The sequence below is a fragment of the Fundulus heteroclitus genome, chromosome 21 (assembly GCF_011125445.2).
Source record: "Fundulus heteroclitus isolate FHET01 chromosome 21, MU-UCD_Fhet_4.1, whole genome shotgun sequence".
Classification (NCBI taxonomy): domain Eukaryota; kingdom Metazoa; phylum Chordata; class Actinopteri; order Cyprinodontiformes; family Fundulidae; genus Fundulus; species Fundulus heteroclitus.
Window position 1 is genome coordinate 14,536,712 of NC_046381.1, and position 22,525 is coordinate 14,559,236.

The following is a 22,525-nucleotide window of genomic DNA, read 5'->3' on the forward strand; positions in this document are numbered from 1 at the left end:
CGGCGGGATGGACAAAAATTCTAACGCCACACAGTAAGAGGGACAGACGGAGGAGAGATCCTGGTAGAAACGTCTCTGAAGGAAAGGGAGGAGAGCCATGTTAGTCTGAATACAGCTAGCTCTCTTAGGGTTTAATGTCGCACTTTAAGACACGCGAACGAGAGCAAGACAGGTCCCCGGAACGATGCTATCGGAGGTGAATGGCGCTTTTTGTTACCCAGTAAATTTGATGTAACTCTGCCTCCAGCTCGCTCGCTCGCTCGGCACCTGAACGCAAACAGCATCTCTCCGACGACTACCAGCGATTTCTATGGATAGGCGGCTCTTAATGCGGCGTTTTAGAGCTTTGCCAAACACAGGTTCGTCTTTGAAGAGGTTCAACCGTCCCACCGGCTGTCATGGACAACGCGACAACACGCAGGTAGGAGCCGTACGCTTTCAACAACAACAACAGAGCCGTGTCACGGTGTCGCTTCGCCTGCCATCTGGTTTCGACGTGTCCGTGTCATTGTCCTGGAAGAGAGGGGCGTCAGCTTTCACAGTCATACACCTGCGCACAGAGTACTACATTACAGCTGATGTGGTTGTTAGTATCTGTACCCAGTGGTGATATATTACCTTAATTTATTGTTTATGGGGTAAACAAGTGCAAAAAAACAACAACAACATATGAAAACTTAAATTAGACTGAAAAGCTGATAAATAGCCAAAATAAATAGGTAATAAACGCCTTATAAATGCACAACCTCCATTATGACACAAGTGCATTAAGGAGGTCAAATTAGTGCAGCGGGGTGTCCAAACGTTTTGCACCATGGGCTAAAATTGCCAAGATGTCCCTAAATTTCTTTTCTCTTTCTTTTTTTTTCACTTAAAAAACGTAAAATAATTTTATTGCGGATCCAATAGTTTGTTTTACCTTTGCAGCAATAAAGCGCATAACATGGCATTATGTTATCTAACTCGACCGTGACTTAGCATGGTTTTTTCCTTCCCGTTAAAGGGGAGTTTTTCTTTCCACTGTCGCTTCATGCTTGCTCAGTATGAGGGATTGCTGCAAAGCCATGGACAATGCAGACGACTCTCCCTGTGGCTCTACGCTTCTCCAGGAGTGAATGCTGCTTGTCAAGACTTCATGCAATCAACTGGTTTCCTTATATAGGAAATTATTTTGATCAATCTGTATAATCTGACCCAATCTATATAATCTGATTGAATTTGACTTTGTAAAGTGCCTTGAGATGACATGTTTCATGAATTGGCGCTATATAAATAATTTTTTTTTGAATATTTTAGTGAAAAGGGACTAAATTATTATAGTAGGTCTGAAAAAGAGTCTCAGACATTAGCCTTTTATTAAACGAAAAGTTGTATAGTTTTATTTATTTTTGTTATTTTTGGGTCGAATGTTGGCTGTTTTGTTGGTCTATAAAATGTTATTAGTTAATTTCCAGCAACCATTGGTTTATTTATTTTGAATGAATAGTTGTGCCCAAGTCTGTTTTTGATTAAAAAAGGGATGTTTGTGACCCAATTTAATACGATATGAAATGTAAGACAAAAAAACAAAAAAGCATGGCAGATAAACCAAAAAATACTTTATGTTATAACAAACATTTTCCATTTAAGAAGCCTGTACATTTTTCATGGTAACCCTCATCCTTAAAATATTAGGAGGTGTTGTGGCACACAAAATTATTCCCAGCGCCACACTGTGGACACCCCTACTTTAGGGAGTTAGAGAATTGCTCCAGCAATAACCAATTTGGCCCAAAGACATCTCTGATGAAAAAACACAAACTATTTGCCATGTGTTGCACTATGCTGGTTGGTCCGTCACAAGCAAGCACACACTGTTTCCAGTTGACTCTAGAAGTGTAATAACTTTACACAATAAACCTCCTGACTGATGCCATGAACTCAAACTTTGTCCCTACAGCACCTTTTACACCATGTTGTGCAAAACGAACATAAAAAAATACAATTAAATATCAATTAGAATGTACAAGCTGCCATCCAAACGTTAGATTTCTTTTAAATGTGCAGCCAATACTGGTAGAAAAATAAAAATTATGTTGTAAATAATTCTAAAAAGGGTGAAAGAAACATTAGTAAGAATGAATAAAAATGTGAAATTAAATAATTAGGTAATAAAGGTAGTGAAACAAGAGATCGGGGGTTTGTTGAAAGATGGCTAATAAGCAAAAAATTCTAAATAAATAATCCTCCCATCAGAGTTATTCTTGATCTCAAAACAGCAGCTATAAGCTGTTTTAAAATTTGACTAATAATAAAACATTCCATTTTAAAATCTCAGGAAGAACTTCTTTTCACTTTCTGTGTCTGGCCTGTGCTTTGCATAAACATTAAGTATAACACACCAAAAGCACCAAAACGGAGGGAAAACCCCGGAGACTAGATTTAAAAAAAAGCCCACAGATTTGAAATGGATGGACGTGAAAATTGATGATAGTTTCCACTCTTCACAGCTACAGGACTTTTGTTTGAACTAAAAATGAACCAGAAAAACACAGAAAAGCCAGTTAATTTATTCAGATATTACATCTGCAGTTGTTGCTGCACTAGCAACAACAATGCCACATGGGGGTGGGGAAAAGTTTTGTGCAAAAAAACAACAAAACAAAACAGATTTTAAGGCGCACCATCAGTTTTTGAGAAAATTTAAGGATTTTAAGTGCGCCTTATAGTACGAAAAATACGGTATACATGAGTGGGTTTGTTAACTTCCTACATTATAGTAACCTTGATTAAATATAATGTGGTGGTATAGTGTTTACGCAAGAATTCAAAACAACTTGTAACATACAACTTAGTTTCTGTCAAACAGAAAAGCATTTCTTATTCATACCGCAGCGACTATAATATGCAGAATATTGCACTTAAAATAAGATCTTACTTTTAATACAAGTAGTTAAAAAAATTAGAGGAAATAAAAGTGAAACATTGTAGCGTAGATAATTTAGGCGTTTGCTGTTTGTCTCAGGTTGATAGTAGCTGGTTAGTTAGTCAGGCAATCTGCTTAGTAGCAATCAGCTGTTTCACTTGCAGCTCGCTAACTTTATTTTTAAAACGCCGTTACCTCAATAAGAATAAAGGCTGATGTCCCCGTAACTCGTCATGGTTTTCTCTAATGGAAACGTCTCAAAACAGCTGAATTCGTTTCTCTTGCAAGCAAAGGAAACGCGCAGCAGCCGTCTTTCAGCCAGCTGGCCAGCAGTGCAGCCGGGCCAGACCAGACCTGTGTTTAACCACGCAGGACATCTGGGGTTGCTCCTGTATGAAGTTGTGTAAACGTGATCATGTTTATTTACACACAGTCAGGCTGCTTGTTAGCATTAAAACATCTAAAGTTAGATTATTTGGATTTTTTTTTTAATAAACATGATAAATGTACTAACTTGCCTAATAATTTATCCATTAGGGTTAATCATAGTTATGAGTTCAGACACTTAAAAACCCAGAACATCTTCTGGCTTAAACTGCATAAATACAGACATCCTTTAGTTTGGATTATGTAAAGTAAAAAAAAACTTTGGAGTGACTTGATGCTTCAGTTTAAGAGTCAGACATGTAGATTTTTGAACAACGTCGTCGTTTTGGCTTCGCTGCACCTTTAATCGTCCCTCTACCTTACCGACACGCCCACTCCTGTTCTCCTCGGGTTTTATGTCATTGAATCAGAATCCCAGCGCTCCAAGAAAAGCAGAGCTGGTTCTGGGCAGGAGAACCCTCTCTAGATTGTCTGTTTTGTGTTTATTTTCCTTAATTTTTATTAGTTTAATCTGGGGAAACAGACCATGTTGTAAGTTGGACTCATTTTTGACTAATTTTTCCCCCCATGCCCAGTTTGCTAAAACATGCTAAAACGGATATAACACCACTACATATTTGCTGGCTGTGATGCTGTAAACAAATAATCAAGTGATTTTTATATCACGAGTCCCTTCTAATGACATGGCCGCTTGTATAACTGCATCTTTCTGCATTATTTTGGTTGCAGCTCGAGCCTTGATGAGGATGACGAGCTCCACTCCACAGATCCAGAGAGTAAAGAGAAGAGCAAAGACAAAAAGCTCCTGTGCAAAGTGAAATGGTCCCGAGACGAGGTAGGAGGATGAAAAATAACACGCGGGGGGGAGAATTTGAGCCCACAAGACTGGTTCACACTGCAGGATTTTAAAATAGTCGGCCTGTTTACAAAGCCTGAGGGAACTGGCCTCCATAGGAGTCCCAGGCTGAAACGCTAGTGATCAAAAACAACACAAAGGCCTGTCTCACACAGTCCAATCAAAATCTGAAACATATATTTATTTTCTGCTCCTGGGTTATGCAGCAGGACAATGACTCAAAGCAAACCAGCAAGCCCACGTCAGAATGGCTCGAAATGATTATTTTGGAGTGGCCTAGTCAAAGTTTGGACCCGGCTCCATTTGACATACTGTCATAAGCTAGGACAGGGCTTAAAAACGGCTCCAACCCTGGCTGAAATGAAACAATCCTGCAAAGAAGAGCCAGATGAGTTTGGGTCGCCCTTTTCCTCCCTGAATAAACAAAATCATCATGCATGTTGCATATTATTTCACGTGAATATTTAATCTTTTATTTTAATTGGGCAATATTTACTCTGCCATTTATTTTTGGCTTTCATTTTTGCCGTTTCTGACAAAGCTAATTTAGAACTGACTGTTGTTTAGATTAGGTTGTTTTTTTCCACTATTATAAACTTTGCCACGGTCACACCCAGATTTGCCCTTTGTTGGACAGTAAAAGGAATTTCTTGTCATATCTTAAAGCTCCCTTTTTGTATTTTTCGCAGATTATCTTCGTCTAAAAATAAAAAACTTTAAACAAATTGAGAGATTTAAGTGCAAGGAGGGTGGACACTTTGTCACGGCTCTGGATATTAGGGGAATAAAATGAATTAGCCAGTTTACAACTGGTTCCACAAAGAAATAAACCAGCCTGAACTAGGGCTGGATATTAGCCGATTTGATATGATTCTCGATACATAGCTCAGCTTGATTTGATCTGACGCCAATATCGATATTTTTTACTTTCAAATTAATGCTCAAAGTCATTCTGTCAAAAAAACAAACAGCCAAATATTATATTTGTCTTTATTTTATTGAACACTGACATATTAACAGGAAAACAAAGTGCATTTGGTTCAATGCATTTAACGTATCACAGAAACCAAAAATGTTGCGCTGTAATAATGCCCCCTAGGGGTTGGGAGGTATATCGACATTGAAAGCCAGAATATCGATATTAAATTGTTTTTAAAAACATCAATATTAATCTTTGTATCGATTTTTATGCACAGCCCTAGCCTGAACATGTATTACAGTTTTTTTCCCTCTCTCTCTTCTCATCTTCTAAGGATGAAAAACTGAAAAAACTTGTTGAGCAGCACGGAACCGAATCCTGGAAATCGATAGCTGCCTTGTTTCCGGTGAGTATTTCCTACATAATCTCCGGACGACCTTTTCTTCAGAGAGACGATCCGTATTTGAAGCTGACGTGTCTGCGGCTACAGGGGAGGACAGACGGTCAGTGCCAGCACCGCTGGCAGAAGGTTCTCAACCCGGAGCTGGTGAAAGGACCCTGGACAAAAGAAGAGGACCAGAAGGTAAGTAGAGCTGGGAGGGTCTGAGTACAGGGAGGGATTACTAAAAGGAGGATCATAATGGGAGAAAGAGGGATGCTGCTGGGGAGGGTGTGAACAAACAGTGTAAACACAATGTGCAACTTACTGCTTACCTTCAGGCTAAATACATTCTGCACAAGCTTCTCCTCGCAGGTTTATCTTTCATTCCTTATTTTTACTCTCTGCCACGCCGTTTCCTAACAAAACAAGCTTTTTCGAATCAAAAGTATTCAAACATTTCCAAACTATGCCTTATTAGAAGCTGACGTTAGTGCAAGTTAATCACATAAAATCCCACTGAAATCATCACTTTGGCACGGGAGTGCAGTCCAGCGCTCATGCGCCACATTATCCCTTTGCACTGCAAAAACTGAACTTAAAATAAGTAAAATGTTCTTGAAATTGGTGTATTTTTCCTTGATTTGAGCAGGTACATAAGATGATCTGCCAATAGAATAGGATTTTTGCACTTAAAATAGGAACAATTCATCTCCATTAGGGCTGGGTATCATCTAGGATGAGCCGATTCGATACGATTCTCGATACACAGCTCACGATACGATACGATTCACGATACATAGCTCAGCTTGCTTTGATTCCAATAACGATATTTATTACTTTGAATTAATGCTCAGTGATTCAATCACCAAAATCAGCCAAATATTATGTTTATGTTCTATTTATTGATCACAGACATATTAACAGGAAAATAAAGTGCATTTGCTTCAATGCATTTAACGTGTCACAGAAACCAAAAATGTGCCCAAACATCTGATTTTAGGGACAAAGGAGCTTCTAAAATCCTGTCGGCCGTTCCACAAATTCGTCTCACTTGCTCTCCTTCGCTGTGAACTGTAATGGTTGCGCTGTAATAACGCCCCCTAGAGGTTGGGAGGTATATCGATATTGAAAGCCAGAATATCGATATTAAATCGTTTTTAAAAATATCGATATTAATCTTTATATCGATTTTTATGCACAGCCCTAATCTCCATCGTCTTATTTCAAGTGCAGTATATCTAATTATGTTATTTTAGGGGTAAAAATACTCATTCCATTGGCAGATAATCTTATTTACCTGCCCAAATCTAGGACAAAAACACTAATTTTAAGAAAAGTTTTACTTATTTTTAGATCCGTTTTTGCAGTGTGCAGATGACTGTTGCTAAAATAAACTCATGAATAATGCCGTTCTCGAGTTTAAACATTACCAAACCTGGCTTTGTCTGATCAGAGCCGTGACGTCGCAGCATTTTTTAGCCCTGACAGAACGGGCCGAAAACCACAAAGCATTTCACCGCCTCCTGAACACCTCCAATTCTTTTGAGCATGAGATTTCTTTATGCTGCCATGACCCATAGATACATACTGTACGTTTCAAACATCATTCTGTAAATAAAACGATGAAAGGTGGCAGAATTAGATGGGGTTGTCGAATTAAAGGTTAGACGTGTGTGTTTTCTGTAGTGTTGCGCCGATGCCATTTTTTGGCCCCGATACCGATACCATCTGTTTGGAATTGATGCGTTTGTGTATATATGAAGAACTGCATACTACTTAGGGTAGTAGAACTTTTTATTGCCTACCTGGAATGGGTCACAATAGTTGAATAAACTTTTGGCTGTCAAAGGCCAAAATAGTGCAACATTGGGGAAATTATAACATGTATAATAGTAGTGCAACAGTAAGACGGCAAAATTACATTAATAATTGAATAATCTCTTTTAAACCCTGAGTTTTGGCTCTCAAATGCCAAAAGAGTGCAACTTTCATGAACTTATATAACATGCACAGGGCCGTGCAGAGACCACTAAAGGGGCAGGTGCTCCCAAAAAAAAAAAAAGGGCACATCTAATCGCATTTTAGGACAGAATATTAACAGTCACATAGCTTTCAGAGTTTAATGAACAATGATAAATTACAAAATTGTGAGACATACAATCATAGCTAAGGAAAATCTCTACATAGAACATAGAACTATGCATATGTAAAATATTTTATTAGTAATTTCTTTCTGCAATAATAATAATTTCAGTACAGGTGTCAAATAAAAAAAAAAAAAAAAGACCAAAAGGGCACATTGGGATCATGGAGCAAAAGGGGCAGGTGCTCTAGCCCCCTTAGCACCCCCCTCTTCACGTGCCTGAACATGTATAATACTAGTTGGGAGAGAGAAGGCTGCGTTCAAGTGACATACAAACATCAAAATGGTATCGATGCCCTATTTGTTGGTACTCGCTGATACCGATACCACCATTTTAGTGCTGGATTGGAGCCCCGTCCCATACTGGTATCGCTATCGGTGCAACACTAGTTTTCTGTCCTGTTCAGTAAAGGGTATCCACGTTCCCAGAGTTTCATGTCTTTGTGTTTGCGCAGGTGATCGACCTGGTGCACAAGTACGGCCCAAAGCGCTGGTCCGTGATCGCGAAGCACCTGCAGGGGAGGATCGGCAAACAGTGTCGCGAGCGATGGCACAACCACCTGAACCCAGAGGTGAAGAAGTCCTCGTGGACTCAGGAGGAGGATCGGATCATCTACGAAGCCCACAAGCGGCTCGGCAACCGCTGGGCAGAGATTTCGAAGCTGCTTCCGGGCCGGTGAGGTTTTTTTCCCCCGCACGCACGTTCCTCCTGCTGGCCGCATGTTTGTCAATGTCGTCGATCCTGTCCCTCGCAGTACGGACAACTCCATCAAGAACCACTGGAATTCCACCATGAGGAGGAAAGTGGAGCACGAGGGTTACCTGCAGGACGGCGGCAAGACCCACAGCTCCTCCGGTAACGGGAAAAGGCGCGCCGGCAGGTCGTGTCCTCCGACGGAGCCCCAGCACTGCGTGCGCAGCCCTCCGCCCGTGACGCCGTCCGCCCAGGTGCGCTTTCAGCCTCCGCTTCGGTTTGTTTTAAAAGTCCCCGCTCTGAGGAACCGCTAAGCTTTACGCTGCGTGTTGCAGGTGGGTCGATTTCCCTACGGTCCTGCCGGCGGACACGTGATGGACGACCTCCAGGAAAACTCCAGCTTCACATCTGTGGGTCTTTTTTTATGAGTTAATCTCAGTAAAAAAAAAAAACACCAACCTCTCCTCAGTTTTCTATCTTTATTGTTACGCTCGCTCGTTGTTTGCTAACTTTGGACAAATCAAGCCAATCAAACACTTGAATGTCCCGTATTGTTGTTTTTCCTCCCCTTTCCCCCTGCCTAACCACTCAACAATCGTTTGTAAATTTGTTGTGTTTTTTTGTCCCCTTTCATTGATTATCTTAATCTCTCTTAACTCTTCCTCTCCTCTTGTCGAACTCTCCTCTCTCTCTCTCCCCGACGCTCGTACTCTCCAGTCATCCTGCCTGGATGATCCTGACAGGGAACAGAGAATTAAGGAGCTGGAGCTGCTGCTTATGTCAGCAGAGAGCGAGGTCCAGCGGCAAGTGCAGTGCAGAGGTTCACGTGTAAGAACACACTCCGTGCGTGTGTGTGTTTTTTTTTTTAGCAGACTTAGTTAGCAGCCTGTGTGGGTTTGCCGCTTGTGTGACACTATAGGGGGAAAAAAAAAGCTCATTTTAGAGTAAAAAATTGGATAAACAGTGAGAAATATCTTATTTTTAGGTTTTCTAATTTGCTGATAAACCAACACTGCAAAAACGGAACTAGAAATAAGTAAAATGTTCTTAAAATTTGTGTATTTGTCCTTGATTTGAGCAGGTAAATAAGATGATTTGCCAATGGAATAAGAATTTTGCACTTAAAATAGGAACAATTCATCTCAATCATCTTATTTCAAGTGAAGGATGTCTAATTATCTTATTTTAAGGGGTCAAAATACTCATTCCATTGGCAGATAATCTTATTTACTTGCTCAAATCAAGGATAAATACACTAACTTTAAGAACATTTTACTTATTTTTAGATCAGTTTTTGCAGTGAACATCAACAGATCTCTGGTTGTTGACTTTCCACGGTGAGCTTTTTTTTTTTTTCTGTGTATGTGTGTGAGCACAAGATTTGAGCAGATTCATGCGTGCCTGTAGTCTCGGCTTATTAAAAACCCTAATCCCATCTCACATCTTCTGCGGGACTGGCCCGAAGCTGTGCTTGGTAGTCACCTCACCTCCTGCAGTAGTTTCACCTCCGAAGCTGCTCCGTCGCCTCCTGTTGCCCCCAACCCTTCGCCACGCGCTCCAACATCGAGCACCGTGGGGTTTTGACCCTGTAGTCTTTTTTCGGGCTGTTGTTCTGTCCAGACCGAACCGCCTCATTTATTCATGGCGTTCACGCCGCCTCGCAAAGGTATTCACACCCCGCCTTACAAAATAGGGATTTTATGTGACGGCTCAACTCAAAGTAGCACATGTCAGTGAAGCGGAACAAACATTGTTTCAACAATTTTTTTTAGAAATAAAAGTGTGAAAAGTGTGAAGTGCAAATAAAACCTCTAAATCAGGGGTGTCAAACATACGGCCCGCGGGCCGGATCCGGCCCGCCGAACAATTTAGTCCGGCCCTGTGGCTAAATGCATTATCATTATAATTTTTTTTTTTCCCAGTGTCCTGTCTGGCAATGTGGCAATAAGATGCCACAAAGAGCTCATCAGATTTGACTTTCACAAGTGGACAAGATAAAAGGAAGAGAATGATAAAACAATTATTGAAAAAAACATGTACTTTGTTTAATTGAAAATATGCAGTTCCTATATTGTCCACGAGGGGCGCTGTGTTTTAATTAGCAGATTAAGCTTCAGGTGTGGAAAAATTCAAATCATTTCCTAATTTTTAACTGTTTGATGTATTTTGTCATGCAGGACAGTGTTTTTAAGTTCCAAAAAATGTGAATAAATGTTTTTCAACATTGTATAATCACTGTGATCAGTTCTTATGCATAATGCACAAGTAAATGTTTAACTGAGTAAAACTATTGTTGAAATTGCACATACTTTTCTTAAAAACGCTGAGGTTATTCATAATATATTGTGTAAAATTAACTTAATATAAAAATCAACAACAAGTCCACTTTTATTAGTTCTATTTAATCTTGCAATGAGTTTACTCGTGTGGCCCTCTTCAGATCAGATTAAGCTGTATGCGGCCCCTCAACCAAAATGAGTTTGACACCCCTGCTCTAAATGAAATCCAAGGGAGCCTGTTCAGAACTCACTTAATCATTTTTGTGTTATTTAATCTCAGTATAAATGTAGTTGTTCTGTGAAGTCCTCCGAGGTTTGTGAGAGAGCGTTGGCGAACAAAGAGCCCCAGGAAGTCAAAGCGACACAGCGAGACAGGTCAGGGGTAAAAACGGGAGAAATTTAAAGCGGGTTGATGTTATAAGACTTAGACTTAGACAACTTTATTGTCATTTTGTATGCACAAAGTGCGTACAGAACGAAATTTCCTTTGCATACAGTAAATTGCAGTAAATTTCAGGATAAAGATCAGGATATAAGACAAGATCCAAAGCTTTAAACATCACAGCACTGTTCACTCTTCAAAGGGAGAGAGAGCGTCTGGCACAACCACAGACCTACTAAGACCCTGAACACACCATCCCCATGGTGCAGCATCACGCTGTCAGGATCCTTTTCTCCAGCAGGAACCAGAAAGCAAGACGATCCTGGAGGAAAACCCGAGTCCGAGGTCCACCTTCCCGCAGGATGGCAACCGTAAATATAAAGTCAGGAAAAGCTCAGACAGAAGCATGAGTTTTTATCAGGACGGCCCAGACAACGTCAGAAACAAACGAGAACTTTTGGCAATATTTTAAAAAATGTATGTTCTCAGACTCTGTCCTTCTGATCTTATCCAACTGGAGTTATTGCCAAGAAGATTTGGTCAAAATTTCTATTTCTGGTTCAGACATCCCCCTCATAAACCTGTAAATACAGCAGACGGTAGCGCCACAAAGTTTTGACCTGAATTTAAACGCACAGCACACTTTTTAGATTTTTATTTGCGAACGATTTCAAACCCCTGTTAACGATTCTCATTGCAATTTGCTTACGCATCAAAGCACATTTCAGGCTGTAACGTTGCAACATAAGAACCATCTCGAGGGGTGTGAATACCTTTTGCGACCAAATTTCCATTTTTGTTCAACTAGCGTCGTAGTTGTCACTGCAAAAAGAGAACTAAAAATAATCACAATTTTCTTGAAATTAATGTATTTGCCCTGGATTTGAGCAGGTAAATAAAATTATTTGCCAATGGAATGAGTATTTGTACCCCTAAAATAAGATAATTAGAAATACTGCACTTGAAATAAGGTGATGAAGATGAATTGTTCCTGTTTTAAGTGCAAAAATCTTATTCCATTGTCAAATAGTTCTATTTATCTACTCAAATCAAGGAAAAATACTTTAATTTAAAGAAAAAAAAAGTCTTATTTTTAGGTCTATTTTTGCATGCAAACTACCTGTGTGGAAAACCTTTGTTTAAATATATTGTATTTTTCCCCCCTGCTGACCCTCAGAGTGTGGAGCCATACCCGGCCTGCTCTGACACGCTGTCTGAAGACTCGATGACCGCCAACAGCAGCAGCAGCCTGGAGGAGCAGGCAGAGAGGGGGTCCTGGAGTTGTCCGGAGCTCCCGGCGCCTCCTCAACAGCTTCCGGTCTCTCCAAGCAAGTTCCTGGCTGCGGAGGCCAGCGCTGTGCTCTCCAGCCTTCAGACCATCCCGGAGTTTGCAGAGACCATGGAGCTCCTCGACTCAGTGAGTTAGAGAAGGGGAAAAAAAAAACAGAATCAGATGTGATGGATGTTTATATAGATTATTTCCCCCGCCAACAGGACCCTGGAACATGGAGCAGCATGGCCAGTTTTGATCTGTCGGACACGGCGACGCCGCCCAAGCACAGCCAAGCAGGCTTCACCGGTATCTTCCAGGAGAGGACGGTTTATAATCCGATGGGCTACACCGTCAACGATCCCGACGCCTCCAAACCCGCCACGGGCTCCAGTGGCAGGAAGAAACGTAAAGAAAGGGGGCAGCCTCTGTGCGACAGGACCTGCTCCTCCTTCTTGGAGAATATCTCAAACTCTCCCAGGAGAACCCCCACCAAGCCGCAGCCGTTCACGCCGTCAGGAGTAAGCGAGACGTCTTTGCCGTCACGTGTTTATGTCCTCGTACGGCTGCCGTAAAGATGTTGCTTTTCAGCGCCGTGTCTGTCGTCCCAGTTCTTCAACATATCGGTGACGGAGCATCTGAACCTGGACGATCCCACCTTGACCTCGACGCCTGTGTGCGGTCAAAGATGCCTCCTCAACACGCCGCTCCTCAAGGAGAACACGCCCAAACGTCAGAAGGAAAACGACGGGTAAACAGTAAAACTGAGAGAAATGAACTTTAAAATGTCACTAAAACACGACAAAATGTTGTAGCTGAAGCCCTTTTCTTAGCTCCAGGACCCCTAAGCTCCGTAAAAATGCCGCGGTCCCAACCCCACGGACCCCGACCCCCTTCAAAAAAGCTTTGGCTGCCCAGGAGAAAATGCACGGCCCGTTGAGGATGGAGGTAAGGCACTGATCGTGTTATTACCACCGGCCCAGGGTGGTGGTTATTTATGCTCCTGCTGCTGCGCTTTGCAGCCGCAGCCGTTGGCGTTTCTGGAAGAGGACATCCTAGAGGTCCTGAAGCAGGAGACGGGAAGGGACGTCTTCAACAAAGCAGACTTCCAGTCCGACCACAGAGCATGGAAACATGATGTAAGTCTGACTCTTATCTGTTTCGTGCTTTTATAGAACAAAATGCTTGATATGTTGACGCTGATGTAACCTTCAACGATAAATGTTGGACTAAACACATTTAGATGGATGGTCCAGTCAGAAAAGTACGCAAGTCTCTTGTACTCGACCCTTGGGTTAAAGACAGCCTTGATGTCCAACTCTTCCAAGAGCAGCTCAACAACGGCCAGGTGAGTCAGCGTTTTAAACCACAGGCTCACATATTCAGGGCAACGCCTTCATCTCACCTCGTCATCTGCATCCTCTGCATGTGGAACCGTCTTGAACTCGTCCTCATTTGTTGTTCCAGTCTTTGCAGCTTCCCCTCTGGCTAACCTTCACTTACGCCAGGGCTGGACGATATAGGGAAGAAAAAGCATATCGATATAATAGAAATCATATTGATCGATGTCCATAATTATCAACAAATTCAGAACATATATTTTAAGTACAGCCCTGGCCATTTTATGCTGTTGCTTAATGGCCTATTTTTAGATAAAGAACACACAAACACTGAATTCAAACTTTCTTCAACAAACTTTTTACCCAAACTGTAAGTATTTAAAAAATGAAAAAGAACGCGTGCTATGCATCTATCGATCAATATATATTGTTGCATTATCGTCCAGCCCTAACTCACACACTGTCATGCTTTTTTTTTTTTTTGACACGCTGTCATACTAACTTTATTACAACCGTCTAGAAAAAGAAGTGGTGTGAAAGAGATGAGGAATAGCTTGCAGGACTTGGTTGTACAAAAAAAAAAAAGCCTCCAAGGTTTGTCACAGATCGCTACGTCTTTATGCTGCTACATTTATTGGATTTCTACAGGGGCTAAAAAAAGTCAACTTTATTTGAAAAGAATCAACCATCTCCAGAATTTTCAAACTAGCTCTAATAATTTCTTTAAATTAGATCTAAAAAACTGTTCAGTATTTGAATATGCTCTGAGGTCATCCATCCATCCATCCATCCATCCATCCATCCATCCATCCATCCATCCATCCATCCATCCATCCATCCATCCATCCATCCATCCATTCAGTCTGTGTTGTAGTCCTGACTAAGGCGTTCAGATGTTAGCATGTGAAAGAACTACAAGGCCCATGGATCAGGGCAGCATAGGCCTTGTTAGGAGAGATTCACTGCATTTAGTTTTCCCCTTCATTGAATTTAATTAAAATTTCTTGTTACCTTAGTTGTCTACTGTCAGCTCTTTTGTTATTGTTTAGTTATGTCAGTCGTTCACTAAACCTGTCATCAGCCATTATTACAGCGGCGTGCCCTTTGATGATAATGCTACGCAGCTTTGTTTGTTTCCACCAAGCTACCTGATAAAACTGAGTTCAAACCAATCTGCAGTTAAAATAAAGACTTCATTTTCAAACCTGCGTCACGAGGCTTAGCTTATTTCCCTCAGCATCTTTTCAAAATAGAAAAGACTAGAGATCTTGGTTTAGCGGCTCATTTTTAGCTCACTGCAAAAAGTGAGCTAAGTGTTTGTCCTTGATTGGACTGCCAGTGGAATAAGATTATTGCACTTTTAAATAGGAACAACTCGTCTCCATCTTATTTCAAGTGTATCCATTTATCTTATTTTAGGGGTCAAAACATTTTTCCATTGTTAGATAATCTTAATTACCTTCTCAAATCAAGGACAAATACACTAATTTCAAGACAATCTTTACTTACTTTTAGCTCTCTTTTTGCAGTGCTGTTGCTGTTGTTCTGGAAACATTCTCTATGAATCTGTCTAGACAAAAACATTAATTTGAGACATTTCCTGTGAATAAAATAATGATGATGAAAATAATGAAGGCAAATTAATTGACAGCTAGAAACTAGCTGCGTACGATCAATTACCCATAGCTACAGTTAAAGCCTTCACTGCCATGTTTTACACAATTGGCAGATGATGCTTGGTGAGAAACATCCTGAGACCTGGTGAGACTGCGTGGCATCACGAAAACTCTGAAACACAAGACGATTTTATTAAAAACCTAAAATCAGGAATAAAAATCCAATCTAACTTTATTTATAAAGCACTTTAAACACACTGAGACCAAAGTGCTGTAAAAAAAACACACAAATATAAACGGGATAAAATCTGTAATGATTAAAAAACAATATAGCAAAATAAACAGAAAAAAACTGGCAGAAAATCAACCAACATCCTCTTGAGTATTAAAAGCCAAGGTAAAAAGCTGAGTCTTTAAAAGAGATTTTAAAGTGGTCAAAGGGGAAGCCTGCCTGATATACAGCGGCATACACTGCAAAAACGGATCTAAAAATAAGTAAAACTTCTTAAAATTAGTGTTTTTGTCCTTGATTTGAGCAGGTAAATAAGATTATCTTCCAATGGAAAGAGTATTTTTACCTCTAAAATAACATAATTAGATATCCTGCACTTGAAATAAGACGATGGAGATGAATTGTTCCTATTTTAAGTGCAAAAATCCTATTCTATTGGCAGAACATTTTACTTATTTTAAGTTCAGTTTTTGCAGTGCAGGGGTTACGCCTGGTTCTTGAGTAAAACGTCAGCTGACCTGAGAGAACGAAGCGGTACGTAAAGACATAGGAGCTCAGAGATGTAGGTAGATCCAAGGTAATTTAAAGATTTAAAAACAAATAAAAGAATTTAAAGATGAATCCTAAAATTAACCAGTAAAGTGAGCTGAACCCGGGGAGATTTGATCAAACTTAGTTAAACGTTGTGCAGCAGCATTTTGCACCATCTGCAGACGTCCAATTAAAGATCCACTTACACCAAAGTAAAGTGCATTACAGTAATCCAGCCGAGTGTTAAACAAAGGCGTGGATTTCTGTCTCAAAGTGTGCTTTGCTCAGCATGGACAACAGCTTTGATCTGGCTGTCGAAGGTAAAGCAATTATCCATTTTAAAACCCAGGTTTGTGGCCGTCGGCTTTAAAAACTGACCAAGATAATCCAAGTCTAAAGGCAGAGTTTCTGAGGTGCCACCAAAAACCATCACTTTTCTTTTTTTTCATTAAAACTTAAAAAGTTTAAAGCCATCCGCGCTTTCCCGTCATGCTGTTAACTTTCTGTTTAAAGAGCTTCCAATAAAGTTTTTCTGTCTTGTATACGTGCTGTGATAAATAGCAGTAACTTTATTTTGAGAAGTGCTGTTTCACTTTGACTTTGAGACCCTGTTCTTATTTACCTCGTGTGATTCTGCAGGTTTCAGAAGAAAGTCTGATGGCAAACTCTTCGCTGGTCATCCCGGCCACTGAGGAAGAAGAGGGTCGGCGGTCGGCCTCTGAGAGAGAAGAGTCCTTATTAGGCGTCCATAGTCACACCCACTCCTTCTCCAGGCCTGAGATGAAAAAAGTTTCTTCCTCACACAGAGCACCAAGATCCCCTCATGCACAGGTACGCGAGTCCCAACCTCGGTCCCCATGACACGGCTTCAGAAAGACAGTAAAAAAAATACACATGCCGTATTTTCAGATCATAAGGTGCACTGGATTATAAACTGCATTGAATATTCTTCCCAAGTGTGTAATATTACTCCCCACCGCAAAAAGGGAACTAAAAGTAAGTAACATTTTCCCTGATTTAAGGAGGTAAATAAGACTATTTGCCAATGGAATAACATTTTTGCACTTAAAATAACAACAATTCATTATTTCAAGCACAGGATATCTAATTATCTTATTTTGGGGGTAAAAATACTCCATCGGCAAATTATTTAGCTGCTCAAATTAATGAAAAATATACTAATTTTAAGAAACTTTTACTTACTTTTAGTTCCCTTTTTGCAGTGCGCCCCTCCGTGTACCCAGCCCCTCCTGAGAGGGAGAGCTATCCGTCTCTGTTGGGAAGACAGAGTGGTTGGACTACACTGCCCTGTTTCTAATATAAGGCCAAAATAAACGTAACTTTTATATTGAATTAACTTACTAGGTTTATTGTTGCAAGCGCATACTCTGGGTGCGGGCTGCCTTACATGAATGAACTTCTAGTTTAGACATTACAGTCAGGCAGTCTTGTAGACAGCTCAGGGGTCCGATCAGGTAGTGACACAGTGTGCCGTAATGCTCCATATGTCCATTGAGCACGGCGGCTTCATTACTAACCAAAGTTGTACTTGAACATTTTAACATATTTTTGAGCGCATTGTACCACATAAAATTGGTCAATAAGCACAACGGTAATAATATATAAGGCGGACTATCTATTTTTGAGAAAATTTATGGATTTTAAGTGTCTTGTAGTCCGAAAAATGCAGTAATCTTGAACAAAAGTCCAAATCTAGGTGAATTTCCAGGACATGAACCTTTTCTAGGTTCCAGTTTTGTTTTCTGGGGCCAAAATTTTCACTGAAAGAACCATTTCCAAAGAGTACTTTTTGATGTACCTAGGACAAAAAGTGGAGTTTTGTGAGAGGGGACCGAACATTTCTTTCTGACTGAATATCCTCAGCATTTTGTTTCAGTCATCTTCCAGTTTAGACTTTTCTGCAGATCAAATATTTATTTGAGCTTTTAGTTGCATTTTTTTTTTATGTCAGCGAAAACAACATTCAAACCAAATCACTCATGTTGAATAACAGTGTTTTGCACATCTTACATTTAAATACGTTAATATTCCGCTAATCTTTGAGGAGATTTTAATAAATTATGTAGAGATACACGATATGTCGGCATTAACATTGGTATCGGCCATTTTTTAACATATCGGTTTCAGTCCGATAAGTAAAACTGGGCCAATATTAACAACTAGGGCTGGGCGATATGGCTTAAAATTAAAATCTCCAAGTTTGTTATAACAAATACGATTACGGGTAATTGATTTTTATTTTAAGCATTTCATCTAGGAGTTGACCTGATTCAAAGTGCAACTAAATATAAGCTGTGAAACAGGCTTGTAAAACAAGATGGCAGCCGTGCCATTATAAACAATAAAAATATAACAAAATGTTTGCTGCTAGTGGTTTTACACAATGAGCTAAAAACAGGCTTCATTTCACTCGTGTAACTTTAAAACAACTTTGGCAAAAATCAAAATTGCAGCATATTTCCACCATAATTGCGACTTAATTTGGACTTGCATTGATCTCAAGCAACAAAAATGGCCTCTAGATAAAGAGTTTTGTAAACGAGGACTATTTAAAATAAGAAATTTAGCTATTTTTTATTATTCAGAATATTCTTTTTCAAGAGAATAGTTTGTTTTCGCCAAGGATCGACATCCAACTCGTTTGTTGAATTAGGACGTCAATCCTTGTTGAACATAAAGTGCAACCAACAAACAGCTCTATGTATTAAACAATTTGACCGCTACTTAATGCTGTGGTGAGATTCCTGAAAGTTTCTAGTTTAAAAAAGTATTTATTATATAGATCATCTGACTGCTGCAACTCTCTTCCCTTCCATGTGGAAGCAAACCCATACATAGCCAAAAATTGTCAGACCTCTGCTATTTGGAAATTGCATTTTTTGAAAATTGCGATTATATTGCAAATGCGATTAATTGTCTTCCTCTCAGAGCGGGACCTACTTTATGTAAACATCCTGTTTTTGTGCCCTACGGTGAGAACACCCACAGCTGACAGCCAGGGTAGAATAGACGGTTGATGTGGGGGGGGGGAAAAAAACAACGTTTGCATATTACAGCTCAGTGCACCGATAATGACGTTCAGTCTAACTAAGCAGCCGCCGCCTTCCCTGCAGGTGAGCGAATGGGAAGCGGTGGTTTACGGGAAGACTGAGGACCAGCTGATCATGACAGAACAGGCCCGGCAGTATCTGAATCCCTACCCGTCGTCCGGCTCTACCTCGAGGGCTCTTGTCCTTTAAAGCCGTCCAGGCCTGGCGAGCAGCACTACACCCGTCCAGCACCTGAAACCGTCCACGGAGTCCCGGAGGAGACAATCTACATCTACGCTGCCAAGGATGTGCACCCAAAGCCCTGACTGCTGGTACTGTTTTTAACTAATTTCTAGGCAGCCTAGTCTTTTCTGCTCACCTATAACTCCGCCTTCATTAGAAACTATATAAATAGGGTGTTTTGTTACTAGCGACAGCTGCTTCAGAGTGACGTATTCTTTAAAGCATCTTCAACACATTTCCTGTCGTGCCTCCCTCGGCTCGTCTTAACAGCCCAGCCCCATCGCCGTTTGATAGAAATCACACACATTTGTAGCTTTTCGCTGGCTTAATATGTACTTAAATCACACTACAACGCAACCTGACCATAACCTGTCCCTTTTATTTTAACTAAAACTACAACGAGCCGAATGCAGCTGTGTGCGTTTCTAACAGCAGCCGTTTGAGATGCTATAATTCAAGCCGGTCGGATGAGAGGAGGAGGGAAATGAGAAACTGTCAAAATTGCACTACTGAGATGGATTTGCTGCTGAGGGAGGAGCAGTGTGTTCAGTTTTATTTTTTATTTAACTTTTTTTTTTAATGAGAGGGCAAACTGGATAGCACTTGTGATGGTGTCTGTTTCACAAACAGCGTTTCCTATCAGAGGCCCTGGAGTCCGTGGAGACATCCGTTGAATGTATTTCATTGCAATGTACATGTGAAAGAACCTCAAACGTGGAAGGGTACCTTTTTATTATCGTTTGCCTCGAATTATTTTATTTATTTTCTTACTCTTCTGAAGTGTAGATGTTAATATAAATTGGACACCGTGACGTTTTTTTTTCGTCTCTCTATCTCTCTTTTTTTTTTTCTTTATGTTTGCTGACTAAAACAGCCTAAAAAAAAATAAAACCCATATTTGCTCCAAGCATGTCACTGTTGAAATAAACCCGAGAACAGCGCCTTTGTCAGATGTTTGATTGTGACGGCTGATGCCGACAGGTTTTAATATCGTCCAACGTTTGGCTAAGGAGGATCGAGTTATTTGAAGGCTGTAGATTTTTATTTATTTAATATCTACTAATTTATTTATTTCTTTGAAAAGGAAACCTTTAAGAGAAACTATTGAAGAATTTTATTGTCGTTTTTAATAATAATAATAATAATAATAATAAAAAAGAAAAGAAGCAGGACTGGGCCGCCATTCAGTTTAATATCTCCAAGGTAAAAAAAAAAAAAAACATGCACTACCCCTAATTTGATGTTGGTTTTATCTCCTGATTGGGCTTTTAAAAAATAAAAATACATTTTGTAGATGTTTGTATGATCTTGTAACATTTTAGATAGTATTTTTTTTCCCCATTTTAAATCAAATTTCTTTGCAATTAGTTAGCAGGACTCATCCTCTGAAATCTAATCATAGACAAACTGCACTTTTTTTTTATCTATAAGTTTAAACTTGTTTGTTCATTATCATGATGTAGCTCCTTGTTTGTGCGTTTGGGTTAGTTTTTAATGAATGCTGACATGAAGAATCTGCTGCTTGATTTTTTTTTTTTTTTAAGTTTTCTTTTACTTTTTGTTTCTACTGTTTGGCTGTAGATGTGTGTGTGTTTTTTTTAACTACAAAACAAAAAAAAACTTGCAATAAGCCTTTTTTTTGTAGGCAGAAGGTTCTGATTAGAGCAGCTACGGTCTCCTTGTATCCTGTCGACATTCCCTCAACCAATTCTAACTTTTGTTTTTATTTTTCATGATCTGTAATTGCCGTTTGTGTTTCATGCTGAGATTCATTTGAAGTCAATTGTGGTGGTGAAAAGTATTAGCGGTACTGGACAATAACATATTTGTCAGCGTTTTATGCGTTCAGGCACTAAAATTCACAAATAGATACACAGTACAGTGGATTATTAGTTTACTGAGATGCAAATGATCACACTTGCAAATAAATAGTTTATTCCCACGGTTTTCACTACGTTTTATATGCGTGGCAGCTTAGCGAATTTTAACTCATGTATTCATGAGACTTCTCTGACTTGTCAATTAAAGATGCCTTCAGCCCTGAACCAACTATGATTTATTTCCCTTTTCCCTGAGACTAGCGTTGCTCCCCTTGAATAAAATCCAGTTTTTAACCTATCTTCAACACCATCGATCTTTTAACATCAGCAGGTAAAGTTAATGAATCCTGCTCCAAACCTCTTTGATGCCCATTTTCCAGCAGTGCTTAGGGGTCATTTTTGTTTGAACCAGCAAAATAAAGTTAAAGGAGCATAGCGCAAGTTCCAGAGTTTTTGCAGAAGTCTGCCCCCTCTGGCGACAAGTTGAAATTACTCCAGTGTTGTGCAGAAGATGAAAAGCATGTGTCTCTGCAACTGCACAGGTCTTTTGTTTAGAGCAGGGGTCTGCAACCTGTGGCTCTTAATAACCTTGGCTACACGTTATATTTTTATTATGGTATTTAATTGTAATAATGATAATAAATGCAGGTTTTTGCATTTTTTTTTCTTGTAATAATTGCTTTTAATTTTCACAACAGAATGATGCTAAAAGTGCCAGTAATATTTAATTTTAAATCAATATTTTTTCATCATGTTGGAAACTATGATTTTCTTTTACATCATTATCCACAAATATCAACAACCTATTTTTTTTAAAACCTCAAAATAGGCATAAAAGGGCATTTCTTTAACAATGACAACATATTTCCTACAGTAAATTATAACTTGACTTTTTTCAAAAGGCCAGGCAACATTTGTGACTCTGAACAAGGTTAATTCAAGTGGACTGTAGGCAAAAATGGCTCTTTAGACTGTGAAGGTTGCAGACCCCTGGTTTAGAGGCATGATGTCTTCGAGGTAAGAAAGCTGTGAATATTGAAGTTAACCCACGTTCTCTCGCTAATTCATCGATTACGGCGGAAACTCATCCAAGTAGTCAGGTGAAGAAGAGCACGCAGAGCGTCATGCACAGGGAATTTGAATTAACCCTTTAAACTAGCGCAATGCTGCTTTAAGAAGGTACAGAAGGCGCATTTATTTTCAAGGATACTGAGACAAATATTTGTGTAGAAAATCATAACAAAACATTTACTGGGCGAGACACTTACAGGCTGGTGGAAAACCAGGCCGGTTCTGTTTTAGGACCAGTAAAGTACTGGTACTGCTCCAGGTCCAGCACCGACCAGCGTTTTGGTTGTTAAAACCCCTAAATGACAATTACAGATTGTGCTTTTTGTTTTTTTTACACTGCATCGGAGGAGAATGGGTTCTGGTACTGTCCAACTACATATAATTAGAGCTGAACGCCTTGTCTTC

The 22,525-nt window shown here is 39.9% G+C and overlaps 1 protein-coding gene across 3 annotated transcripts; it reads left to right on the forward strand.

Moving 5' to 3' along the window:
* Positions 1-20,449, forward strand: mybl1 (v-myb avian myeloblastosis viral oncogene homolog-like 1). 3 transcript variants are annotated; one of them, XM_036125518.1, is made up of 16 exons: positions 1-421; positions 4,022-4,127; positions 5,402-5,473; positions 5,558-5,650; positions 8,048-8,268; positions 8,348-8,540; positions 8,622-8,696; positions 9,004-9,129; positions 12,125-12,364; positions 12,442-12,738; positions 12,829-12,968; positions 13,051-13,165; positions 13,240-13,356; positions 13,461-13,565; positions 16,576-16,767; positions 19,071-20,449. In XM_036125518.1, exons 1-16 carry the CDS (start codon positions 399-401, stop codon positions 19,194-19,196), a joined length of 2,241 nt encoding a protein of 746 aa, XP_035981411.1. In that variant the 5' UTR covers positions 1-398; the 3' UTR covers positions 19,197-20,449. The 3 variants fall into 3 exon arrangements, with proteins under 3 accessions (XP_035981411.1, XP_012735082.2, XP_021180669.2); XM_012879628.3 differs by having other exon boundaries at positions 9,004-9,114; XM_021324994.2 differs by lacking the exon at positions 9,004-9,129.
* Positions 20,450-22,525: the final 2,076 nt, after the last annotated feature.

Excerpts from the sequence above, each read along its gene's own strand:
- mybl1 (XM_036125518.1), top strand. The coding sequence starts at position 399 with ATGGACAACGCGACAACACGCAG. Across the intron at positions 8,541-8,621 it reads CCGTGACGCCGTCCGCCCAG|GTGGGTCGATTTCCCTACGG; the intron begins GTGCGCTTTCAG and ends TGCGTGTTGCAG. Across the intron at positions 9,130-12,124 it reads CACGTGTAAGAACACACTCC|AGTGTGGAGCCATACCCGGC; the intron begins GTGCGTGTGTGT and ends GCTGACCCTCAG.